The sequence below is a fragment of the Pempheris klunzingeri genome, chromosome 4, assembly GCF_042242105.1.
Source record: "Pempheris klunzingeri isolate RE-2024b chromosome 4, fPemKlu1.hap1, whole genome shotgun sequence".
NCBI classification, from domain to species: domain Eukaryota; kingdom Metazoa; phylum Chordata; class Actinopteri; order Acropomatiformes; family Pempheridae; genus Pempheris; species Pempheris klunzingeri.
The window spans coordinates 19,378,153-19,400,304 of NC_092015.1; the positions used below are offsets into that span (position 1 = coordinate 19,378,153).

Genomic DNA, 22,152 nt, shown 5'->3' on the forward strand with positions numbered 1-22,152 from the left:
TTGATTATTAATTACGCGTGGGGCTTAAATCGCGTCGATGAATGGCGTTCCGGCTAAATAAGGCGAGCGGAGCTGCCCTCCAGGCTAACGCTCGCTCTTGTCTTTTGTTGAAAGTGCTCCTCCCCACCCCCTTTTTCCTGTGTTACTCCGCTGTGGCGGAAGTAAGTCGTATCGCTGAGGCCTCATCCTTCCAATGGCGACTGCAAACAGGCTGAATAGAAAGCGGGAGCAACCGTGGAGGGGGTCAGAGCTGTGTAACCGAAATTAAATAAATATATCCTATTCTCTGTAGTCATAAAGTTAGCCTAAAATTTGTTTCACTTCTCCAAATCACGGCCGAATCAATGGCCAAAAATCGGAACATTTCGCTCCTTGAGTCGGGTAAGCCGCACAACTAAACCCGATTGATAGCTTAATTTACAACGGTATCGCTGGTGCTAATTGATATCCCAACTGCCTTTTCTCACGGTTAATGTCCTCACTGTTCAATTTCAGAGCTCTATTACTTGATTTCTCGTTTTCTAACAACGGGTCCATGTCGGAGAGCGGCTGAGGTGAGCTGGCGTGTCTTGACTGGCACCGTGTGTTTGTATTTCTAAGTAGCAGTTGTAGTAGCTAACGTTAGTTTAATAGTAGAGTTAATAGAGGCAATCGTGTCTAAATCGCCTCTTTTAATCCACCGCAGGTCCTGGCGAGTGAACTAGAGGAATATCAGGTGTGTATCCCTGCTGCTTGGTGTCTGCTAGCTGCTATCCGTCGGTGTTGACCGAGTCTGGATAGAAAACTTGTCTCACTCAGTCGACTGTTTAATACCTCTGGACGTCTCACTCGTTTGACATCACCCGGTTTTTTTTCCCCTACTAGCTTAATGTGTACCTGCTGGTGTTTTCTGTGGTGACTCCGCTTTACAAAACTCTTGTTTTCGACAGCTCTTACCCGGGAGATTGGACTGGCTGGGAAACGAGCACCCGAGAACATATGAAGATGTGGTGAGATTAAACTTCATATCGGTTGTTAAACGGTTATTGTCTTATGACAGGGGGACTCTGTGTCCACGCTCGGCTCTTGTTTACGGTCTTTGTTCTCCTTCCTGCTGCACTACTCTTGGGTTTTTTTTACGTTGGGATGACTGACATGGCCACAACTCGTCCCCACTTAACTAATCTCTCAGTGAATTGTGGTGTACTAGCTCAAAAACGGTATTTGGTTTGAGGGTTTAATATTATTTAGCACCGACTGTTGTACTGCAGATAGGGTGGGTTGTTCGGCTTGTCGGTTCATCGAGACGTCTCCACCGGCCAATCAGAGACCGAGATGCGCTGTCGCTGCGTTACTTTGCATGTGACCTGCGCTGTGATTGGTCCATGAAAAGAAAAAGTTTTGCATAAGAAGCCACGCCTCTCGGGGTAGGAGTTGAGAAGCACATGAAAGCAGCAGCTACCCTGTCACACATCCAAGCAAAACTGTGGAGATACTCAGACAAAACTGTTCAGACAGGCTGCAGCTCCTGCAAAAGACTAAGAACGGAATATGCTACAGAGAAGTATAAGTCACTTTATGTCATAATTATAGCCAAAATACATATGCAACAGTGTAATCAAGCAGTATGCAATGTAAATGTTGTGGTTTCATGGTTGCCAAGTAATGACCAGACTGTCTTTTTTTTTTTTTTTTTTTTTTTACGCCTTATGTGAGAAGTCTTTCAAATAGAATCATATATTACATAAAATACACTGAATCCTATGAAAAACAACATGATATACTTTATATATGTAATTTGTTTTTTTCATTATTGATTAAACTTTTCATTATTCTTCTGATTCATAGTTTAGCCTATAAAAATACAAATACCACAAGTTGTGACAGCCCAAGGTGACATCTTCAAATGGTGTATCTTGTTTGATCAGCAGTCCAAAATCCAATCATATTCAATTCACAATGATCCAAAACGAAGAAGAGCAACACATCTTTACATTTAAGAAGGTTGTTTGGCATTTTAGTCTCACAGTGAATGATCAAAATTCTTGTTGATTCGACCAATTGTTTTAGCAGTGTTCAGTGTCATGCCACTACTCTGTCTTTGCTTAACTTGACAGGTTGCTGCCAATAGACATGTTGCACCAGACCATTTGCTACGAATATGTAAGCAGATTGGACCAATTCTTGACAAAGAGGTGCCATCATGTGTCCCAGGTGTACACTCTCTCCTGGGCTCTGGAAAGCAGTCAATGCTTAGGACTACAAAAGGTACACAATCTTCAAGACACCTCAGTATTTCTGGGGACAGACATTTCTAACTTTTTTTTCTCCATCCTGTCTCTGAAGTGGAAATTTAACAGGCCTCTTACACTGATACATACTGTTTTTTACATTGTATAGAGTTTTGAATACTTTCTTGGTTTGTATAGTTGCCAGAACTGATATTTTCACTCTCCCACATGCAGCTGAATCATTCTGTGAACTTTTCATTTTGTGTTTCAGACTGCGACAATGTGCAGTGTAAAGCTTCGTCATATGCAGCCCTTCACCGGGGCCGACCACCAGAGAGGCCTTTGAACTGCAAGAAACCTCCACACTTAGGTAGGCCGGGCCTCCGTTAATATTCATCTGTCACGTCGTTTAAAAAAAAATGAAATGGACAAATGGATGTGCTGCTAATCGGTGCATGTATTTGGCATGGTGTTGATTGGCAGTGTGTTCAGATGCCCTCTACTCACTAACTATGCAGTGCTGAGTCACTGGCTAACTGGGTAATGTGCACATTAAAAAGTCTGAAGAGTTCAAAGCCTCATTAAACCTAAAAGGACTGCTAAGTTTTACACTGTGTAACTCACTGTGTCTTCCTGTTTTCCCCGGCTGTCCATTTTGTCAGTATATTGTTCCGTTTGGTGCGCTGCCAGGACTTAGCAAAATTAGTTGTCTTGATGCAGTCTGTTACATTACAGTTTTAGATGTTATTAACATGACAATTATATTGTCATCAGTTCATCTATTAGTTTACACAGAATTATTAGCCCTTTTTTCAACGTCACTCTTATGATTTGCCAGGATTTCTTTGTTGCTTGCATATACTGCTGCAAACATTCTTGTTATGCCTTTTTGCAACCGTTTTTTTTTTTCTATTTACAATCTGTACCGCCTCAGTGTAAATAATATACATGTAGGCCTGTACTATTGAAATTACTCAACTGTTAGTAAGTCACGGTATTAACCTTAATAGAGGACATTCGCTTCAAATAGACCTCATTAAAAGCTCAAAACAATTTTAGTTTGAGGCAGCAAGAACTTATTGCAGATGGAAACCTTATGAATGGTGTTCTTGTTTCTGATATTTTGCAGTTTCCCATAGCAACAGATACAAACCAGATGCATCAGACATCAGAGTGATATTATTGTTTACAGATCACGTTGAATTATGGTTGGCATTTTCGTTTCAAATGTTTTGTAATTGACACAATGAGTATAAAAGAGAGAGGGAGAGAGAAAGAAAGACAAACTAAAGGAAAAGTTAACTTTATGTGGTGCTGTATTTGGAGACACCAGTTTTATTGGAGGACGTTGTACTTACATGCTCGATTTAAACTCAAGAATAACAGCTTCTTGTGTTTTCGTGTATTTATTTTCATCACTATATCCTGACAATTGGCATCCTATCATCAACAGTGAAGGTGCATCGAGGGAGAGAGCTGACGGGAGCGCATCGCTTCAGCTCCATCAACCCCGTCAGCAACTATGAGCACATGCGGCTGCACAGGCGGATCCTGGGGCATCTGTCTGCAGTGTACTGTATCGCTTTTGATCGCACCGGTCTCAGGATCTTCACAGTAAGATGGAACTCATCAACATATCCCCCTACTCAAAAATAAACCCATTTTTAATGTCCTGTGATCACATTCTTTGTACATATTTAATATTGTTATGATCCTATCCAAGTTGCGTATGTCATAGGAGCTTCAGTGTGAGGCCACCATCTAACTTTTTGCCCCAAACGTGTCTTCAAATGTTTATCAAAGTAGAATATTAAAGTAAAAGTGTTTTTTTTTTTTTTTTTTTTTTTTTTTTTTTTTTTTTTCCTTTGCCAGGGCTCGGATGACTGTTTGGTGAAGATTTGGTCTTCGTTTGACGGAAGGCTTCATTCAACATTGCGGGGTCACTCTGCAGAGATCACAGACTTGGCGGTTAATTATGAAAACACATTAATTGCCGCAGGAAGCTGTGACAAGACCATCCGTGTATGGTGCCTTCGTACCTGTGCCCCCGTGGCTGTGCTGCAGGGGCACAGTGGATCCATTACCTCCCTACAGGTAAAGGCATCTCTGCAATATTGTCTGGATGACCTCAGCAGAAATCAAGCTCATCATTGATGACATATTACTGCCATCAAAGCAATGAATACCCTTTTTTAAAAAATATTTTGATTAATGCTGGGAGTATTATTTTACTCCACTTCATTCTGCAATAATTTAATGGACTTTAATGTTACTAGTTATGTTTTCATTGAAGTTTAAGTAAAAAAAAAAAGTTTTTTTTTTATATATGTGTTATGTTTTTGCTGCCTGGAATAAGTAGATGCATTAGGACAGGCAAAGTCTTGTTTTTAGTCTAAAAATCAGTCCATCAGCCTTTATTGCATCTTTATTGCTGTGACAATGTGCCTCTGCTGAGTGTAAAACATTATTGCAATATGTACATATTGCTGGGTTGATAGAAAGGCTCCATCATTTGCTTTCCAGTTCAGTATTCTCGAGCCAAATAGTAAAACGACCACTGGTCTGAAGACAGTAACAACTACTCTGGTCCAGCGAACCAGTCAATTGTCATTGTTAATTTCTTGCCATCTGGATGCCAATGGATAATAATTTTAGTGTATTGCAGAAAATAATATGTAACTTTGTTCACTTCCATGTTGGCTAAAGGATTTTGGCCTGCGCCGGGCAGTTTGCATGTCTTGATTTAATTTGGTAATAAAATGTAAAAGTCGTTCATGTTCTTGATGTGTGAACTTGTTGTGGTTTCAGTTCTCACCGTTTGCCAAGGGCTCAAAACGTTACATGCTGTCCACTGGAACTGATGCTACTGTCTGTTTCTGGCAGTGGGACGCCAACAACATCAACTTTAGGTGAGTGCTGTGGTGTGAAATGATTTCACAAATATTCAGGTGTAGTACTTAGTAGTATTTTCAACTTCATAAAAAAAAAAAACGTTTTTGAATATCATTGTTTACTATGAAATTATATTATTTGCATGTGTATGTTTCTCACCTGTTTCATGTGGCCCCTTATGCGGAAATGTAATTATTAATAGCTTTTATAAGGTCCTGAAATTACAGGAGCAAAAGATTAAGAGCTGTGTATTATGGACTCCAAGAAAACATTCACATTGCTGACATTTGAACTGAACCTAGTTTTGTTTGCGTATCAGTTGAACTGACAAGGCTATTAGTAAACCAGTTGAACATGCTAAGCTGTTATGTAAATGGTTGTTGGAAGCAGCGTAGAAAATTGGCAATAGGTCTACAGCAACTGCTGGAAGATGAGCCATTCTGAAGTATATTAGGTTGGGTGTACATACTGTATGGAGGTAAGTCAATGATGAATGATATTTGGGTTTAGGTATCTATATTGTGTTCACTATGTACACTTGTGTGTCAGTAAAATGCACTTTTCCTGTCTGTAAGTTTTTCTGTTGTATAAAATCGTTAACATTTCCTTTTATATTTTTGAAGTGATCGGCCACACAAATTCACGGAGCGACCGAGGCCAGGAGTTCAGACTGTGTGCTCCTCATTCAGTCCAGGTAATTAGTCATTTTAGGTAGACTGTGCTGTTGAGTGTTAATGCTGTTTGTGTTGAATAAACCTGCACTTGTGCTACTTGATGTGTTTTAGCATACAGGGCTCAGAATGATCGTCCAGCTATCATATGATTTTTGCGGACAAAGTCAACTTTTAGGTTATACATGTCAAGTTGATTTTTTTTTTTTTCTTTCTTCCAGGTGGGATGTTCCTAGCAACAGGAAGTACTGATGATGTCATCCGAATATATTACTTGGGCAGCGGGAGTCCAGAAAAGACATCAGAGCTCCACGAGCACACGGTGAGAAGCCAAACTTTGATGTGCATCATGTTGACTATACAGAGAACACTTTGACATCAGCTTTCTGCGTCATATCGGGTTCACCACATTAAACATTCAGCAATTATTACTTTGAAGTGCAATGATGACTCTAAATGTTTCTGCTCTCTGTCTAGGACAAAGTTGATAGCATCCAGTTTTGCCACTCAGGTGAAAGGTATAGTAAAACCCTTGTTTTTACTCACCATGTTTAATTTTTTCTTAGCAGCTATGCTGAACCAAATGAAACGGTGTATACAGTGACGATGCAAGCTGCTTCTGTTGCTCTCCTGTCTCAGGTTTGTGAGTGGAAGTCGAGATGGGACAGCGCGGATCTGGAAGCTCCATCAGCGGCAGCAGTGGAGGTGCATCTTGCTCAACATGTCTGCCACTCTACCAGGGTAAGGAGCACTTCGCTGTTGTGCACCAGTTTGGATATTGGAATGACTGAGCTCTTTTCTTATTGTACATTTGTGTGTGTGTTTTTTTTTTTTTTCTTGAGAAAAAATAATGTGACCAGTATGCACACTGTATAAACAACAGGGTATGCACAAACAAGAAACCCATTTGCTGTAAAAAGGTATTTGGAAGGTTTGTTCAGCCATTGGCTCTCTAGGTAGAGAACAGGAAACCAGTTGCTCGTGTCAGCCGAGGAGAATCCATTTACAAGAATGTGTTATTTGGTCAGTTGTTAAAAGCTTTATCACAGCTCTCACTTTTTTCATGTGCAGTATCATAATTTCTAAATAATGATTTCTTATTGATGAAAGCCTTTGAACATTTGCTTGTATTTTTACAATATGCTTGAAATCAGCAGGCACAGTCTTCAAATTTTCTTGTAAATTCATTATTAGAATTACCCACTCTATCTTGGTCTTTATTTTTTCTGACAAGATGTGTATACCTCCATTGGTCTTTTTGTTGAATTGCATTGTAATGATAATAGCAGAGTGATTTGCCTGTGGAAAAACACCAGTGTATCGACTGTACCTTTTAATCTGAGAAGCTTGATATAACTTCAGAGTAGCAAAAGGAAAATTGTTGGCCGTTGCTTCCTTTTGCCGTGTTGAACAGCGTCCTTTGATGGACAGAATCACTCAGTGGCTGATTTTGGGTTCTCTAAATTATAGCTTTTAAGCAAAGCCTTCTTCTGGACAATTTGTTCAGCATCAAACTTGGAATGACTCCAGACATTCAGGCCTTATTTCACTGTCCTTCATACAGAATTTGTACGTACAGAATGTGCCAATAAAGTGCATAACTGAAGTATAAATATCTGTACTCGGCTCACACTCCTACTCAGCTGCCTTCATTTGGGGGTGGGGATTCAAGAAAAAATGTCTACCACCCAGACATTTTCTATCGGCTCTGAATGGGACCATGAAGGAGCCTCACTGGCAGTTTCTGTAGTTTTCTCATCTGCCAAAGGCATTTTCACACGGTCGATACATGTTACTTCTGACACGCAAAGTAATTGATGTTTTTCATTTATCAGCTGTGTGTATTTTTCTATGTCTTTCTTTCTCTCAGTGCTGAGCCAATGAGTGAAGAGGAAAGCTACTTCAAACCCAAAGTCACCATGGTAGCGTGGGATCGCCATGATAATACAGTCATCACGGCTGTTAACAACCATCTCCTCAAAGTGTGGAACTCCTACACAGGACAGCTGCTACATATCCTTAAAGTAATGGCACAGTGTTTTGTTTCTCTTAGTAAAGTATAGAGCGTAGTGAATATCACAACCTCCACAAATGGACTTATTTTATAACCCGAGAGTAACCTGAGTGTTGTTTTCAGGGCCATGAGGCTGAGGTTTTTGTCCTGGAGCCACACCCCTTTGACCCCAGGATCATCCTGTCTGCCGGGCATGATGGGAACGTCTTCATCTGGGATCTGCTGCGAGGGACAAACACACAGCACTACTTCAACATGGTACGCTGACACTCAGCACTGTCAGAACACGGCATGGTAAACACAACAGTTCTGCTGACAAACAGTAAGCAGAACGGTATCAAAATGGATTTAATTTCGTATGTTTCTGTGTGGCTTTTTATGGATTTTTCCCATCTGTTAGCCTGACTGCCTAATTACTGTATAATGTATTTTTGTTCTCTGCTCAGAGTAGGCAAGAAGAGCTAACAAAAGGATCTGAAACACATTCTGAACACTAAAATCAAGTCCTACAAAATCCTTAATCGAGTTTGTTTATCTCACTAACATGTTTCTGTACCTGGGGTGATTTTTGTGTTCCTCATCCAGATTGAGGGCCAGGGTCATGGAGCTGTCTTCGACTGCAAATTCACCCCCGATGGCCAGCGTTTTGCCTGCACAGACTCCCATGGCCATCTGCTCATCTTTGGCTTCGGCAGTTCTAAACCATATGAGAAGGCAAGGATAAATCTCACAAGTGCATTTAAATCTTTACAACAGTTCATCACAGTGAAGCCATTTAGCCATAGAATTTTCAGACTTTTAAAGCTCAGTGTATAGCATGAAAATATTACTTTGGGCGTCCATAAATAAGTAGAGAGAAGTCATTTCTTCAGTCATCAACTCCCTCTTTCCCCTGGTCTCCACACAGCTTCCAGACCAAGTGTTCTTCCACACTGACTATCGACCGCTCATCCGGGACTCAAACGGTTTTGTGCTGGATGAACAAACCCAGCAGGCACCACATCTCATGCCCCCACCCTTCCTGGTGGACGTGGATGGAAACCCCCATCCACCAAGGTAGACATGACCTTCTCTTAAGTTAACAGGCAGCAGTGCAGTCTCCAGTCATTAAGTGCATGTTCAGATAGCTCAGACGTTCCCAATGCTCTAGGGCACTTTTAAAAGGAGACTAGTGCCGTTAAATTCTTTTTGATTTTGACCGTCAGTTGATTTTCTGTGACTCTAGTCGTATCGTCCCTGTTATACATGTCATTTCTATGTATATAATTCAAACAAGATCAGTGTTGGTTTGACTTCAAGCTTGTCTGTCGTGATGAACTCATATTTTAACATTTTTAAAATTTGTTGACTTGATTTCCAGATACCAGCGTCTTGTCCCAGGGAGGGAGAACATTGCTGCCGAACACCTCGTTCCTCAGCTGGGATACGTAGCCACCAGTAAGAATGCATAAGATCACACGCTGAACTTACTGACAAAATTTAAGAGCATATGAACCATATCTATTTTACTACAATGTCTTGACAGGCTTTATAGTTTCCTAACTAGCCCGCTATAAGTGTTTGATTAATGTTACCCTCTGCAACCATCCCGCTCACGCTCTCGGACTTCCTGTTTGATGACCTCTTCAGGTGATGGCGAGGTAGTGGAGCAGGTGATCAGCCAACAGACTGCAGAGCACGAGGAGGTTGCTATAAGGCGCAGTAGCCTTCTGGACGAGGCCATCCGACATCTGCAGGAGCAACAGGACCGACAGAACCAGTCTACGACAGAGGCAACAGCGGGGGCTGGAGCAGGACCAGATGGGCAGGCTGAGGCACAGGGTCCTGCCTTGGCACCAGCTCCAAGCACACCACGCAGAGGTATCAATACACCACCAGTGGTTGATTGGATTGTTTCGGCTGACCTATTGATCCTGTGAGCTGTTGGAGGCTAGCTGACTGATTTCGAACAGCTTCACACAACGTCCTGAAAACACAACTCAGTCATTTACTGAATGTTATTTTTCTTTCATCACAGTATCTGTGAACGATCGAGCAGATGTGCAGTCGCCCCCTAATGTGGGGCTGCGCCGCAGCGGTCAGGTGGAGGGTGTCCGGCAGATGCATCAGAATGCCCCTCGCAGCCAGATGGCCACAGAGAGAGACCTGCAGGCCTGGAGACGCCGGGTGGTGGTGCCTGAACTGGCACCCAGCTACTACAGGTAGACACCTGAGATATAGCAATGTTATCCTTACCGTCCATCCGGCTGAAGACACGGGATGTTTGTCAGTTCCTCAAATTGTTAACATTATAGAAAAGGGATGTTAAAAATCAACCATTAACAGGCGATAAGACTTTTGACCAATTGATGCTGTAAGTTAAAAAGCAACGTGTTTTTTTTTTTTTTGTTTTGTTTTTTATTGCGATTATAGCTGTGGTTGTTGGTTCACAGTTACTAATCAGTCAGCTATTGGCCAGAAAAACATTGTACATTAGCCTCCCTAATGGAAATTTCTTTTTAGGGACCAGGAGGACATCCGAACATCCAAAGGAGATGAGGAGGTGGCTCTGTACAACACAAAGAAGAGACGCATAATCTACAGCAGCTGTCGAGTATGTTTCTTTTATCTCTGCCAGTGTAGGAAAACAGTAACAATTTGAGAAATGGTTTGTGTGCTGTCATTAGAAACAATATACTGTACTTCAGGCAGTTTGCACTTTGCATGTTACAGGATATTCATTAAAGGCTTTGTATTGGATGGAATCAAAGTATATTCACTATGCCCTCTAGACGATTGTGCTCATTTAATTTTAATCAAATTATCCCAGACTGAAATAATTGTCAGTGTGTTTCAGGGTTTTGTTTTTTTTTCTGCGTTCACAACTATTTCTGTACAAGTCTTTGCAATGATGTTGAGTCAGTCCCATCTGTCCCTTCAGGATGATTCAGATGATGAGCCTTCCACTGCGAAGCGAGCACACAGCCGCAGTGACACGCTGGAGTACATCGACCTGTCATGCGAAGAGGGAGAAGAGACCGCAAGCTCAGAGGTACACACTGAGGTGATCACACTCTCCACTCTTCTGTCTCTGGTAAACGTGTGTCATTTACAAGCACTCCAGGACTGGTTTTTGAGAGGGTTGTGAACAGTTTCTTGTTTTTACCTTCAGGACAATGAATTGGATGGCAGTGAACTGGATTCCTCTAATGATGAGGAAGAGTGGAATAGTGACAGCTCCAGGTATTAAGCTACATAAAGGTCACACACGACTAAAATTTGTTTGAACTTGTTTAGAGTACCAGTTAAAATGGGTTTCCCAAATTACAAAAATTATAATGTAGGCAGAAAAGTGTTGGCTTTCATGGTGAAACTTTGTGTTACTCCTTTGTGTTGTCTTAGGTGGCAATCCCCACCCATCTGGTACCCCAAGCAGGTTAAAACAAGCTCTTTGTTTAAGTTTTTGTCTTTTATCCGTTTTCATATATGTAACTCAAAATCATACTGGCTTTTAACTGCACAGCCACACATCCAGCGAGTACTCAGACTGGACTGCAGACGCTGGCATAAACCTGCAGCCCTCCACTCCCTTGTCATCACGGAAACGAGTGCAGCGCAGACTCAGCACCTCCGAAGAGGAGGAGGAAGAGAATGAGGAGGAGGAGGAGAAGCAGCAGCAGAGTGACGAGGAGGAAAAACCTGGGAAGAAGAGCAAAGAGAAGACCAAGAAAGCGAAGAACAAGTCACCCAGGGTGAGTGGTTAAACTCATACAGTACATCTTACTGCACCCATGGGATACCAAGCCTGATGTGTCACGGTCTGAATCTCAACTACTTAATCATTGCCGTGACGCTGCTTTGGATTCTGTCAGTGACAAAATATATATGATGAATTTTGGTACAAATATTTTAAAACAAGTTCACATTCACTCACTTAATAATTCACTGGCTTAATGTGCTCTATTCAGCGTCCAAAGGCCAGACCATCTATCAACAGAGAGGTGTCTAATGAGTTCAGACCCTCACCATGGATCACTGATGTCATTCCGAGGAAGTCTCCCTTTGTTCCACAAATGGGCGATGAGGTATGTGCATCAGACATGATGAGAAGCACGTCACAGGACCGTGAGGTGAACATTTCTTTAGCCGATTTGGTTGTCTCACTGCCTTAGCAGAGGAGAGGAATGGAAGCAGGGCAAACGTAAAAAGAATCTAAAAACATGGATAACATTGTCATAAGAACGTTGGAGATTAATCATAAGAAATGCAAGTTCTTGTGAGAATATCTTATAGACCGTTTTAACATGTCAGGCAGGCTGGAAAATTGAAAATATTGGGGAATAATTAATTTAGATGTTAGAAATATTGACAGTATGGATTGTTCTTAAATATGTAACCGCTGCACAGATGTAATCCAAAAACTGTTGTGGTGGTTTAGCAGGGCATCATGATCGTCACCCTGTTTCTCATCACATAGAAAAGTTGCTTCCTAAGCTCCGACTCTGTGTGTCTGTCAGGTGATCTACTTTCGGCAGGGACACGAGGCCTACGTGGAGGCGGTCAGCCGAAGTGAACTGTATCCCATGAACTTAGACAAGCAGCCCTGGAAGAAAATGGAGCTGCGGGTAAGATTAAGACAAATAAGCTAATAAAATATTCTTGGTAGAAAAGTTTGGAACAAAGAGGTTAAATGTAACGTACGGAATCTTAGAATAATAATAATACAAGTAGAATTTTTAAAAATTTTTTTATTGAATTTAGGCAACTTTGTTCTAAATCCTGCTGTATATTTCCTAGGACCAAGAGTTTGTGAAGATCACTGGGATCAAATATGAAGTCTGCCCCCCAACACTGTGCTGTCTGAAGCTGACTCTTATCGACCACGGCACCGGCAAAATCACAGACAAGTCGTTTTCTGTCAAGTAAGAGTCTCAGTTTCTATGCGTTTCTCTCTACTGAGAAACACCTTTTTAAATATTGTTGCATTTCTTGATGTCTTACTACCCACAAGGGTCTGTTAGCATCTGCCAAATAAGCTCTTTCAATTATGTCATCTTGTTGCATCCTCTTTGTCTGTGGTGGTTTAATGGTTTTCTGAAAGGGGAATTGGCACCACCTACTGTTGCTGAGTCAGCTTCTTATAATCACGTCGTGTCAGTGGATGGAAACAAGCATTAGTCACGTTTTTGTATTTTGAGGATTTTCTCGAAATTTGCGATACATTTGGATGGAAACCTGGATGCAATGGACTTAATTTCCAAGCATTAAGAAAGTGGAGAATGGAAGATAGACATCAGCTGACAAGAAGAAACAAAGCTTTGGACATAGCGAGAAGGACCAGAACTGATGTGACGTGTAAATGAGCTTAAGATTATTCCTTCATTTAGCATATAGATTTCAAACGAGGCAGATAAGAGTCGCAGACAAAAAAAACCCAACATACTTGACTGCCACAGTGTCGAGCAAAACCTGCTACCAACACATTTGCAACCCAGTGTTATTTGAATTCTTATGGTGACGATAATCCCAAAATTAGGTAATTACCCATATGTAGTCAGGATAATAAGCTCCCTGCTTACAAATACTTTGGCTGAAATTCTGGTCCTGTAGCTTGGCTGTCAAACTGATGCTGAATCGTACGGATGAAGACATATCCATTTTATTAAGCAGCCTGCTAAAAGTCTTGAATGTTTAATGTACTTCTCCATAAAAGTCGCACTTATTTCTCCTACAGGTATCATGACATGCCAGATGTGATAGATTTCCTCGTGTTGAGGCAAAGTTATGACGAGGCGCTTCGTAGAAACTGGCAACCGAGTAAGTTTGTGCACTTTCCTAGAGATGTTCTTTTTGGGGTTTTTTTGAGGCCAAGAAACATCCTCCATGTATCTGTTTCATCAGTTTTTAGCACGGAAGAAAGGTGCTTCCTAGTAGAGACTTTAAGAACTAATAAGTCGTTTCCTGGGCAGCACTGTTGCTACTTCTCAGTCGCGACGTGTTGATAAATGAAGTTTTGTTGATGTTCACTTTCATTCAGTGCAGCCTCTTTCGATAAACAGATTACACTGAATCTGCTAATATTTTCTCCTGTGTAGACGACAGGTTCCGCTCGGTGATTGACGATGCCTGGTGGTTTGGGACCATCGTCTGCCAGGAGCCCTACCAGTCAGAGTACCCTGACAGTCTCTTCCAGTGCTTCAAAGTCAGGTGGGAAAACACACATGCTCTCATGAGAGGGTGACTGGAGAGACTGCGGGTTGTTAATTTTTTTTTTAGTATATTAAGATGCACATTTACAGCGCCCCCAACTGGTCAGTCAGGACTAGTCTGTCTGTCTGTCTGCCCTCTAGTGGATATTAAGAGACATGGCACTCTGTGTGTGTTATAATAATGCCACGTGCATTCATAGTTTTCTAACTGTATCACTTAAACACTAATAGATTAGTTAAACTGAAATTTAAAAAAGTACTTGTTGCATGTGTGATAGTTGACTTTGGCAACACCTCTGTGTTTCCACCAGATGGGACAACGGGGAAACCGAGAAACTGAGTCCTTGGGATGTGGAACCTATTCCAGATGACGGTAAGTGAGACGTTTTATTAGTTTGTTGCTACTTTTTCCACACATGGACAGTGTTAGTCAGTTCACCAAGCAGGTTAATAGGGTTTCTCTGCATATTAACAAGTCCGTCCCTGCTGTGCAGCCGAGCAGCCAGAGACAGAAGGAGGTGGTATCCCTGTGACAGCAGATGAGATGAGCGAGCTGATGTACAAGCCTCTGCCAGGGGAGTGGGGGGAGAGGAGCCGGGACGACGAGTGCGAACGCATCATTGCAGGCATCAACCAGCTCATCACCGTTGGTGTGTTGTATGCATGATCAGACATTCTGTCGCTTGTTAGCTCTCCATCTTTCACAAGTCTGTTCACAATTGACTCACATCAGGGGATCTATAGGTTCCTTCCACTCTAATTTCTTCCCAGTTGTAATAACCCACCCTCCCCTACAGAGATTGCAGCTCCTTTCTCCGGCCCTGTGGACTTAGTCCAGTATCCCACCTACTGTACTGTGATCGCCTATCCCACTGACCTGGGTACCATCAGACTGCGACTCCTGAACAGATTCTACAGGTCAGTCCCACCTGTCTTACCTCCCACCCCCTACATGATAGTGCAAGCAGGTCAAAACAAGTGGAAGTGTTTGTACACTTACTGGTGACTTAACTCTGTCCTTGAAATGTTTTCAGCTGTTAAAATTCAAGTAATTAATGTTTTGTAGGCTTAAGATGGTGTGCATTGACTCTCCATGTATTAAGTCACCTCTGGTGCTCCACAGGCGCCTCTCTGCATTGATTTGGGATGCCAGGTATATTGCACATAACGCCCGCACTTTCAATGAGCCAAGGAGCAAGATTGCCCACTCTGCAAAAATCATCACAAACGTCCTCCAGAGATTTGTTAAGTACGTTTTTCTTGTTTGTTACTACACAAGAAATTGCGAATAAACTGTCTTGCACTCGAAGTTGAAACATTTTTCCTACTTTCCCAGTAATCCAAGCTGCACAGATATCATGGAGATTTACAATGCTGTTGAAGAAATGGATGATGACGACGAGGTTAGTGTGGCTAAATAGTATAGTAGTGTATTTACTATATTAGTTTGAATAGCAAACATACTGTTTATAGTGTAATAGAGGTCAAATAGAGTGGATAGCTAAGAGCAGAAAAAGGTAATTACCCATAAGCACTTCAAGTTGATGGTTAGGAAGGTTGTTTTCCAGTTATGGTTATTTATCATTTCTCTACGGTCACATCCGCATTTGAAACAGTAATTTTCATTCAATTGATAATCAGATTCAAGTAATCCAAATGTTGTTATTGCCTACAGGAAGAGGATACAGAAGCTCCAGGAACATCCGCTGGACACCGACTACGTCAGGTAAATGGATGCAAAGAATGGGTGTACAAGGTTACATACAAAGAGCTTTGACATTATCTAAGAACAGGGAAAAATGAATAACGAATAACCAAACATTGGTCGTTTAAGCTATGAAACGGGTCATTTATTTTGGATGGTAAAATGGATGAGAATTTGACTATTAATGGTTCAACAGCAGCATGAGTTGTGTGTCATGATGATTTCTTGTCTTTCTCCTCGATATTGGCAGCGCTCTGTAGAGGTGCTGCCTGACAGAGACTCCTGGAAGGAACAATGCAGGAAGCTGCTCGACTACATATTTGAGTGTGAGGACTCCGAACCGTTCAGACAGCCCGTGGATCCTCAGAACTATCCAGTAAGTTGACGCAACAGAATTGGAGCACTCTGTCAGGATGATAACATCAGCAGGGTGTATTTTTAGTCGTGCGTTCCACAGTTTTGGAAAAAAATGAAGACTAAATCATGTGTTGTGTGCGTGAACAGGACTATCATGACATCATTGATACGCCAATGGACTTTGGCACAGTGAGGAGGACCCTGGGGGAAGACCGCTATGAAAACCCTGTAGAGCTGTGCAAAGACACCCGGCTAATTTTTGCCAACGCTAAAGCCTACACACCCAATAAGCGCTCCAAGGTAGGAGGGTAATTAGCTTGTTAGTGGCAGAAATGTCACAACCATATAAATGCAAAGGTTGGGGTTCATCTAATAAAACGCCCTTTGGGTTTAGATCTTGGATTGAAGTATTTGAAGCATATTTTGACTGCAGAGTTGATGTTTTAGCTCATCTGACCTACCTTTTCTGTTCTGTTCTAGATTTACAGCATGACTCTGCGCCTCTCTGCCTTCTTCGAGGAGCAAATCAGAACAATCACATCTGAGTACAAAACCGCCATCAAGAGCAGCGATCGGCTCCGCCGCAGTCAGAGGTTCCGCAAGAAAATGCAGCAGCAGGATCAGCCCTCAGCCACAACGAGGTCTGTACAAGTTACAAGTTACAAGTTCCCTCAGCTCCTACGTACAAAAATGAGCACTTGAATGAATCAGTGAGGATATATTCATACATGACTTAAAGTACTGGTGCAACAGTAGTTGCTTTTCTTCTTTAATGCAACATAAATAATCCACAATTATTACAATAGTGGTTTTATAATGATAATGATTTTAAGGTTTCCGGTGCATGTGATTGCACATTATCTGTTCACAGTAATATCTGATGAAATTTTTTTTTTTCTCAAGTCATAAGAGAGCTGCTGTAAACACTCAGGAAAAAGTGGAGTCGACGTCACTATCAAAATCTACCTCAGCCAAAGTGTCTGTTCCTGAGAGAGCCAGGAGGAGTCGAAGCAGCAGCTCAGGTCACAGCTCCTCGGAGGACGACTCCGCCTCCAAAGCTGCTTCATCAACTCCAGGTACAAGAGAAGCTTCTTCTTTTGTTCTTCAGATGTAGACTCTCTGAATGGGGGTAGCTTGACAGCTGAGAGGTCTGAAGATGTATAGTTAATTTTCTTTTTTTTTTGCAATATGTGCTATTGAACCATTTTGGAGACTTGTTTCCTGAAGTGCAATAACTTGTTTAGTTGGTTGTAGAAGTCCACTGAAGTCAGGATTTACTGTACATCGTTTATCGCAGGCCAAAAACACACCACTTCTGACTGTAATTCAATGCCCATGCTAGCTCCAACCTCATGTCACACTTCTCTAAAAGAAAAGTAAAAATTTGCAAAGCAATTCTCTAACCTGGTTTGTTTGGGAGGATTTCATTTCCCTGTTCTTGATGACATCTTGCTCTGGTTCCTTTTCCATACACTTGTCGTGAGCCACTTTGGAAAAAAGTGTCGGACATAGAAAGTGAATATTTACGTTGTTTTCATTTGGCAGAGTCTGACAGTGAGAGCGAGCTGAGTGAGTCGGAGGAGGAGAAGCGTCCAGGTTCCTCAAGACACCATCAACTCAGAAAGAAAGCAAGAGTTACAAGAAGCAAGCGTGCCAAGCAGAGGAAAAAAGGTGAAGGGATGAAGTATTTCCTGCTAAAATCTAGTTTTGATAGATTGTGCCTCATTAAATACAGAATTGTAATCAGAATCAGACATTACTGGAGATGCATTGTTGTTGTTGCCAGTTGCAGAGAGCGACAGCGATGACGACGACGAAGAAGAGGAGGAATTTGACAGTGAAGGCGAAGATGGAGAGGATGGAGAGATGTCCTCCCAGGCTTCAGGTCGTCGCTACCCCAGCAGGAGCAAAAACAGCAGGAGCACGAGGCTGACTAGGAACAGTGCTGGCACAGACAGGAAGCGTACAGGTAAACACTGCTGTCTTCAGCCTCACACCGCGGCGACTTAACAAACACCCACCAGCCGTCATGTTAAACATCCCTCCACGTGGCTTGTTTTCAGAGGGCAGAGCAGAGGTGAACGGTCACGGCAGCAGGTCGTCTCGCAGGGAGAGGCGTCACCACCGGAGCTCTAACAGAGCCACGTCCCAGGGCTCGGAAGAGGAGGAAATCACGGTGCGCAGGTCACTCAAGAGAAAGACGGCAAGGGCAGCCGTGAATAAGATCAAACTCCTCGAAGCATCAGACGAAGACTACGAGGAGGAGGAGAAGCCAAGAAGGAGCAGCAGCCGCCTCCAGCACGCAGTCCGGGCCGGCAAACGCACAGCGGTGATCCAGAGCAGCTCCGAATCTGACGAAGAGTCATCAACACGAGGTAGGCAAAGGCTTTTCTTACTGCTTTTCTCATACAATCCTACATTTCAACCATCACAATTTAATTCATAAAGAGCAGCACTTTTTTTTTGGCAGTTCACAGGATCTTTTTTTTCTCTATTCTTACCTCATTTGTCTCCAGCTTCTCTGGAAACAAAGGAATCCGGTGGTGAATCCAAGGATGAGGGTGATGGCAATGACAGCGATGCTTCGTCCTCCTCCCGCAATCAGCAGAACGGAGACACGAGGTCCAACAAACGGAGGACCTCAAGGCAGGCGGCTAAGGCCAAGGGAAACGGTGAGAAATGCCCTCATCGGCCATTTTTAGTTTTTAATTTCCAGCTGCCACTTTCTTATAATTGTGATGGGAGCTCCTCTAAACATTTGGATTTTTTTTTCCTTCAATTTCTTCGGTAGATAATTTGTCCCACGTGAACGGACACAGTGCAAAACATCGCAAATCTGACAGCAACTCTGGGCAAGAGGAAGCTGGAGAGGAGAGTTCTGGAGAAGCTGAGGAGGAGGTCAAATCTCAGAAACCCTCTAGAAGCACAGCAACCACTCCAGCCAGGAAAAAGAGGATCACAAGTGAGGAGGAAGAGGAAGAGGAGGAGGTAGAGGACACTGAACGCAAGACCACACGACACAAACCTCCTGTAAGCTCAGATGAAGAGGACAAAGACCACAAGTCCCAGAAACACCCACACCAAAATGGAAGGAACGTGGAGGAAGCCATCCACAGAGACTCTAAGAAAAAGAGTAAAGTTTCACAGTCAAAAAGCCAAGATAAACAAAAATCTGCCTCAACTAATAAACTGGACGGTGCAGAGTCAGAGGAGCTGCGTGATTCTCCAAAGAGATCCAGCCCACGCAAGAAAAGAATGAAAAAAGATGGACGCGAAGCAGAAAGCAATCACTCCAGTGAGGAATTCAAGTTTGAAACCAAGTCAAAGAGGCAGACAAGAAACAAGAATAAATCTAAGCGCCCTCATGGAGACACCTCTGCTTCAGAGAGCTCTGAGCAGGAATACAAACCCAAAAGGAAGTCGAGGAGGAAACACTCCACCGGCTCGTCAGACGAAGGCTCGGATAATTCTGACAACACGTCACACAGGCGGCGGGGCCTCAGAGCCCTACCAAAAAAGAAATACATCAGCGACAACTCTCTTTCTGAGGAAGACTCTGCTTCCGCGAGGCAGGGTAAACAGAGAAACGGTAACAAGACAGCCACAGCGTCTAGGGAAGACAGGAATGACGGGAGAGAGCCTAACAAAGCCTCCCCCAACGAAGCCAGGAATCCGCCGTCTACCAAGAGAAAACGTATTTACACCTCAGACTCTGAAGACGCGGAGGAGGGTGGAGAGAAGAAGCCGGTGTCCAGGAACAATAAACACGGCCGATCAGGCTCCTCAAAGCGTCCCAAAAGGAAATCCAAACAAGAGGATGGTAACAGCAACGACGAAGACACCTCTTCCCAATCCGATTCTAGCGAGGAGGAAGATGTTGGCCGCTCAAGGAGCGGGAAGAAGAGCGCGAGGCGGCCAAAACACAAACGGAAGGAAAGCTACAGCAGCAGCAATCACAGTTCCGAATCGGAAAGCGAGCAGTCGTCTTCAGCCTCTGAAAACTCGTTTGCCAGCTCAGGGTCCCACAGCAGTCCAAAGAGGAGAAGCCACAGACGGTCTGAAAGGACCGCCAGCCGCCAGCTCAGGCAGCGCCACAGACGCTCTGCCTCGGAGGAGGAAGAGGAGGAGGACAGTGACGAGTCGTACAGCAAACCGCGGCGGAAGACACGCGTGAACACCCGCAACCGGGGGAAGCGGACGGTGAACTATCAGGACAGCGAATGAAAGGACGAAGCGGCTGGAAGCACAGACGGAGACGGACATTAACTGGAGACCTTAAAGACACTTGACGGGCCACGTTATGGTAGTAGCACTGGAGTCCTCGAGAGAAAATGCTGTGAATCTGTTTCATTCAGGGATATTTATATTTTCTATGAAAAACATGTTTATAGATGTAATACAAATTCAAGCATTTGAACTGCTGGTTTTCACAAGGATACAGAGCAAAACACCTCCTCCCATACTGCTTGTTGTGATTCGGCCAGCAGAGTAACCATTCTGCGGAATCTTGTCAGCTTGGGTGCTATCTAATATACCTCTGTTTAATCAAGCATATTGCTGGCTTGCACTAAGATACACTGTAATGAGGTATTTCATACACTAGTTTTGCATTAGAAACTCAGGGGTCAACTAAGTTTACTGTAGTCTCAGACATGCAGTTGTTTTTTGAGCTATGGGTAAAGACAAGAAACAATTCCAGGTCGGCAGATGTCCAAGCACACTCACTGGGACAAAGAGAATCCATGTTCAGACTTTTGACTACAGCACTCCTTTGTAAATCCACACAATGCTTGACTGTATTATGAGTTGATATGAGCCAAATGAACGAATATGAGTTGGTTTATCCCCCCCCACACACCATTTCATTTTTTTTTTAAAATTACTTTTGTGTTGTATTCTAGTGAATAGATGTAAATATGTGATTGAGGATGACAACATTGTCTGCAATGTTTGGCGATCAGTCAGTAGCAAAATGTTTATTTAAATTTGAGCTTTTCTTATTTCTTTTTTTTTTACATTTTACTGCATTGTCTTGCCATATGTCACAAATTGGTACCTTTTTGCCAAGTACAAGTAACCAAAAGTACTTTTTGCAAAATGCTGTGATTTCTCATATTGGGAAGACCTTTTATTGTTGTCCTGTGTTACCTACTTTCAGTATTAATTCTTTTTTTCAGAGTTGACTTCAAACATTTTGCCAGTCACATGGTTTAGTTTTGTTTATGGGAAGGTTTCTAAATACAGTCGCTTTATGACATTTTGCTTAATGTTTTTCATACTACACCTTTAATAACGGATTTCACAGGAAAACTATTAACGCAATGTGGTTGTGGAGTGCAATGAATGAGTTATTCCTCCTATTAATAAAGACATCATTTCAAGGTGTGTTCTGTATTTTCCTTTATCTTCCCCAATGACATCTTGTGCATCGGCATGGTGTCATAATGCTGTTACAAGGGAAATCATAGACACTCATTAATTTATTCTTGGCAGGTATAGAATTAACAGTAAACAATACAATCAAGGGATATGCACAATTTTGACACATAGTTCAAGCTCATCTTGTTAAATTGGGGGAAAAAAATATTTTTCTGCTGCCAATGAATTTATTTTAAGATTGTAAACGGATAGTTCAGTATTTTGGGAAATAGACCCATTTCCTATAGGAATACAGGGAGTGTGGGTAGGTTCCAATATGTTCATCAAATCATTTGAAGGGCATTTCTCCATTTCCAAATCTGTCTTTCTAAGACATAAATGTAGACTATACAGACGATTCTGATGAAGTTCATAATGAATAATGATTGTTCTACATTATTTTCTCTATCATCCGGATATGACGTATAGTTAAATACCATTTTCATACAGAATGAATATGTTCTGGTAAAGATGTACTCAATTCCGGTGCACGACGCTAACCTGCTTTTATTGTGAAGGGGCTTCCCAGCGTCGCGTTACTGTGACGACATCACGTAACTGTTGTCGGTAGCTTGTCGCACTTTCGACAGATTGTATTTGTGCAGTTTGTAATTATGATTATTTTTCAACATTAGGATATTGTAGCATCGTTCTGTATAATATGCATAGTGTTAAAACATTTTAGTTGCTATAAGGA

At 42.4% G+C, this 22,152-nt stretch overlaps 1 protein-coding gene across 1 annotated transcript; it reads left to right on the forward strand.

Moving 5' to 3' along the window:
• The first annotated feature begins 203 nt into the window (after positions 1-203).
• On the forward strand, positions 204-21,418 carry brwd1 (bromodomain and WD repeat domain containing 1). The gene is made up of 44 exons (XM_070829047.1): positions 204-381; positions 496-554; positions 686-715; positions 930-989; positions 2,097-2,247; positions 2,482-2,580; positions 3,664-3,824; positions 4,083-4,304; positions 5,019-5,119; positions 5,726-5,796; positions 5,995-6,095; positions 6,251-6,291; positions 6,413-6,514; positions 7,644-7,797; positions 7,911-8,045; positions 8,373-8,501; positions 8,695-8,843; positions 9,148-9,224; positions 9,417-9,647; positions 9,805-9,988; positions 10,290-10,380; positions 10,708-10,818; positions 10,939-11,009; positions 11,290-11,518; positions 11,735-11,851; positions 12,284-12,391; positions 12,564-12,688; positions 13,501-13,583; positions 13,862-13,973; positions 14,287-14,348; positions 14,470-14,625; positions 14,773-14,893; positions 15,099-15,224; positions 15,312-15,378; positions 15,651-15,701; positions 15,931-16,056; positions 16,185-16,337; positions 16,518-16,678; positions 16,941-17,113; positions 17,583-17,708; positions 17,824-18,006; positions 18,101-18,412; positions 18,554-18,709; positions 18,829-21,418. The coding sequence occupies exons 1-44, from the start codon at positions 345-347 to the stop codon at positions 20,259-20,261; spliced, it is 6,747 nt and encodes a 2,248-aa protein (XP_070685148.1). The 5' UTR covers positions 204-344; the 3' UTR covers positions 20,262-21,418.
• Positions 21,419-22,152: the final 734 nt, after the last annotated feature.

Bases quoted from the DNA above. Each gene is read 5' to 3' on its own strand.
- brwd1 (XM_070829047.1), top strand. From the start codon at position 345: ATGGCCAAAAATCGGAACATTTCGCTCCTTGAGTCGG. The intron at 555-685 runs GTGAGCTGGCGT...AATCCACCGCAG, and splicing joins CATGTCGGAGAGCGGCTGAG to GTCCTGGCGAGTGAACTAGA. The intron at 10,381-10,707 runs GTATGTTTCTTT...CTGTCCCTTCAG, and splicing joins TAATCTACAGCAGCTGTCGA to GATGATTCAGATGATGAGCC.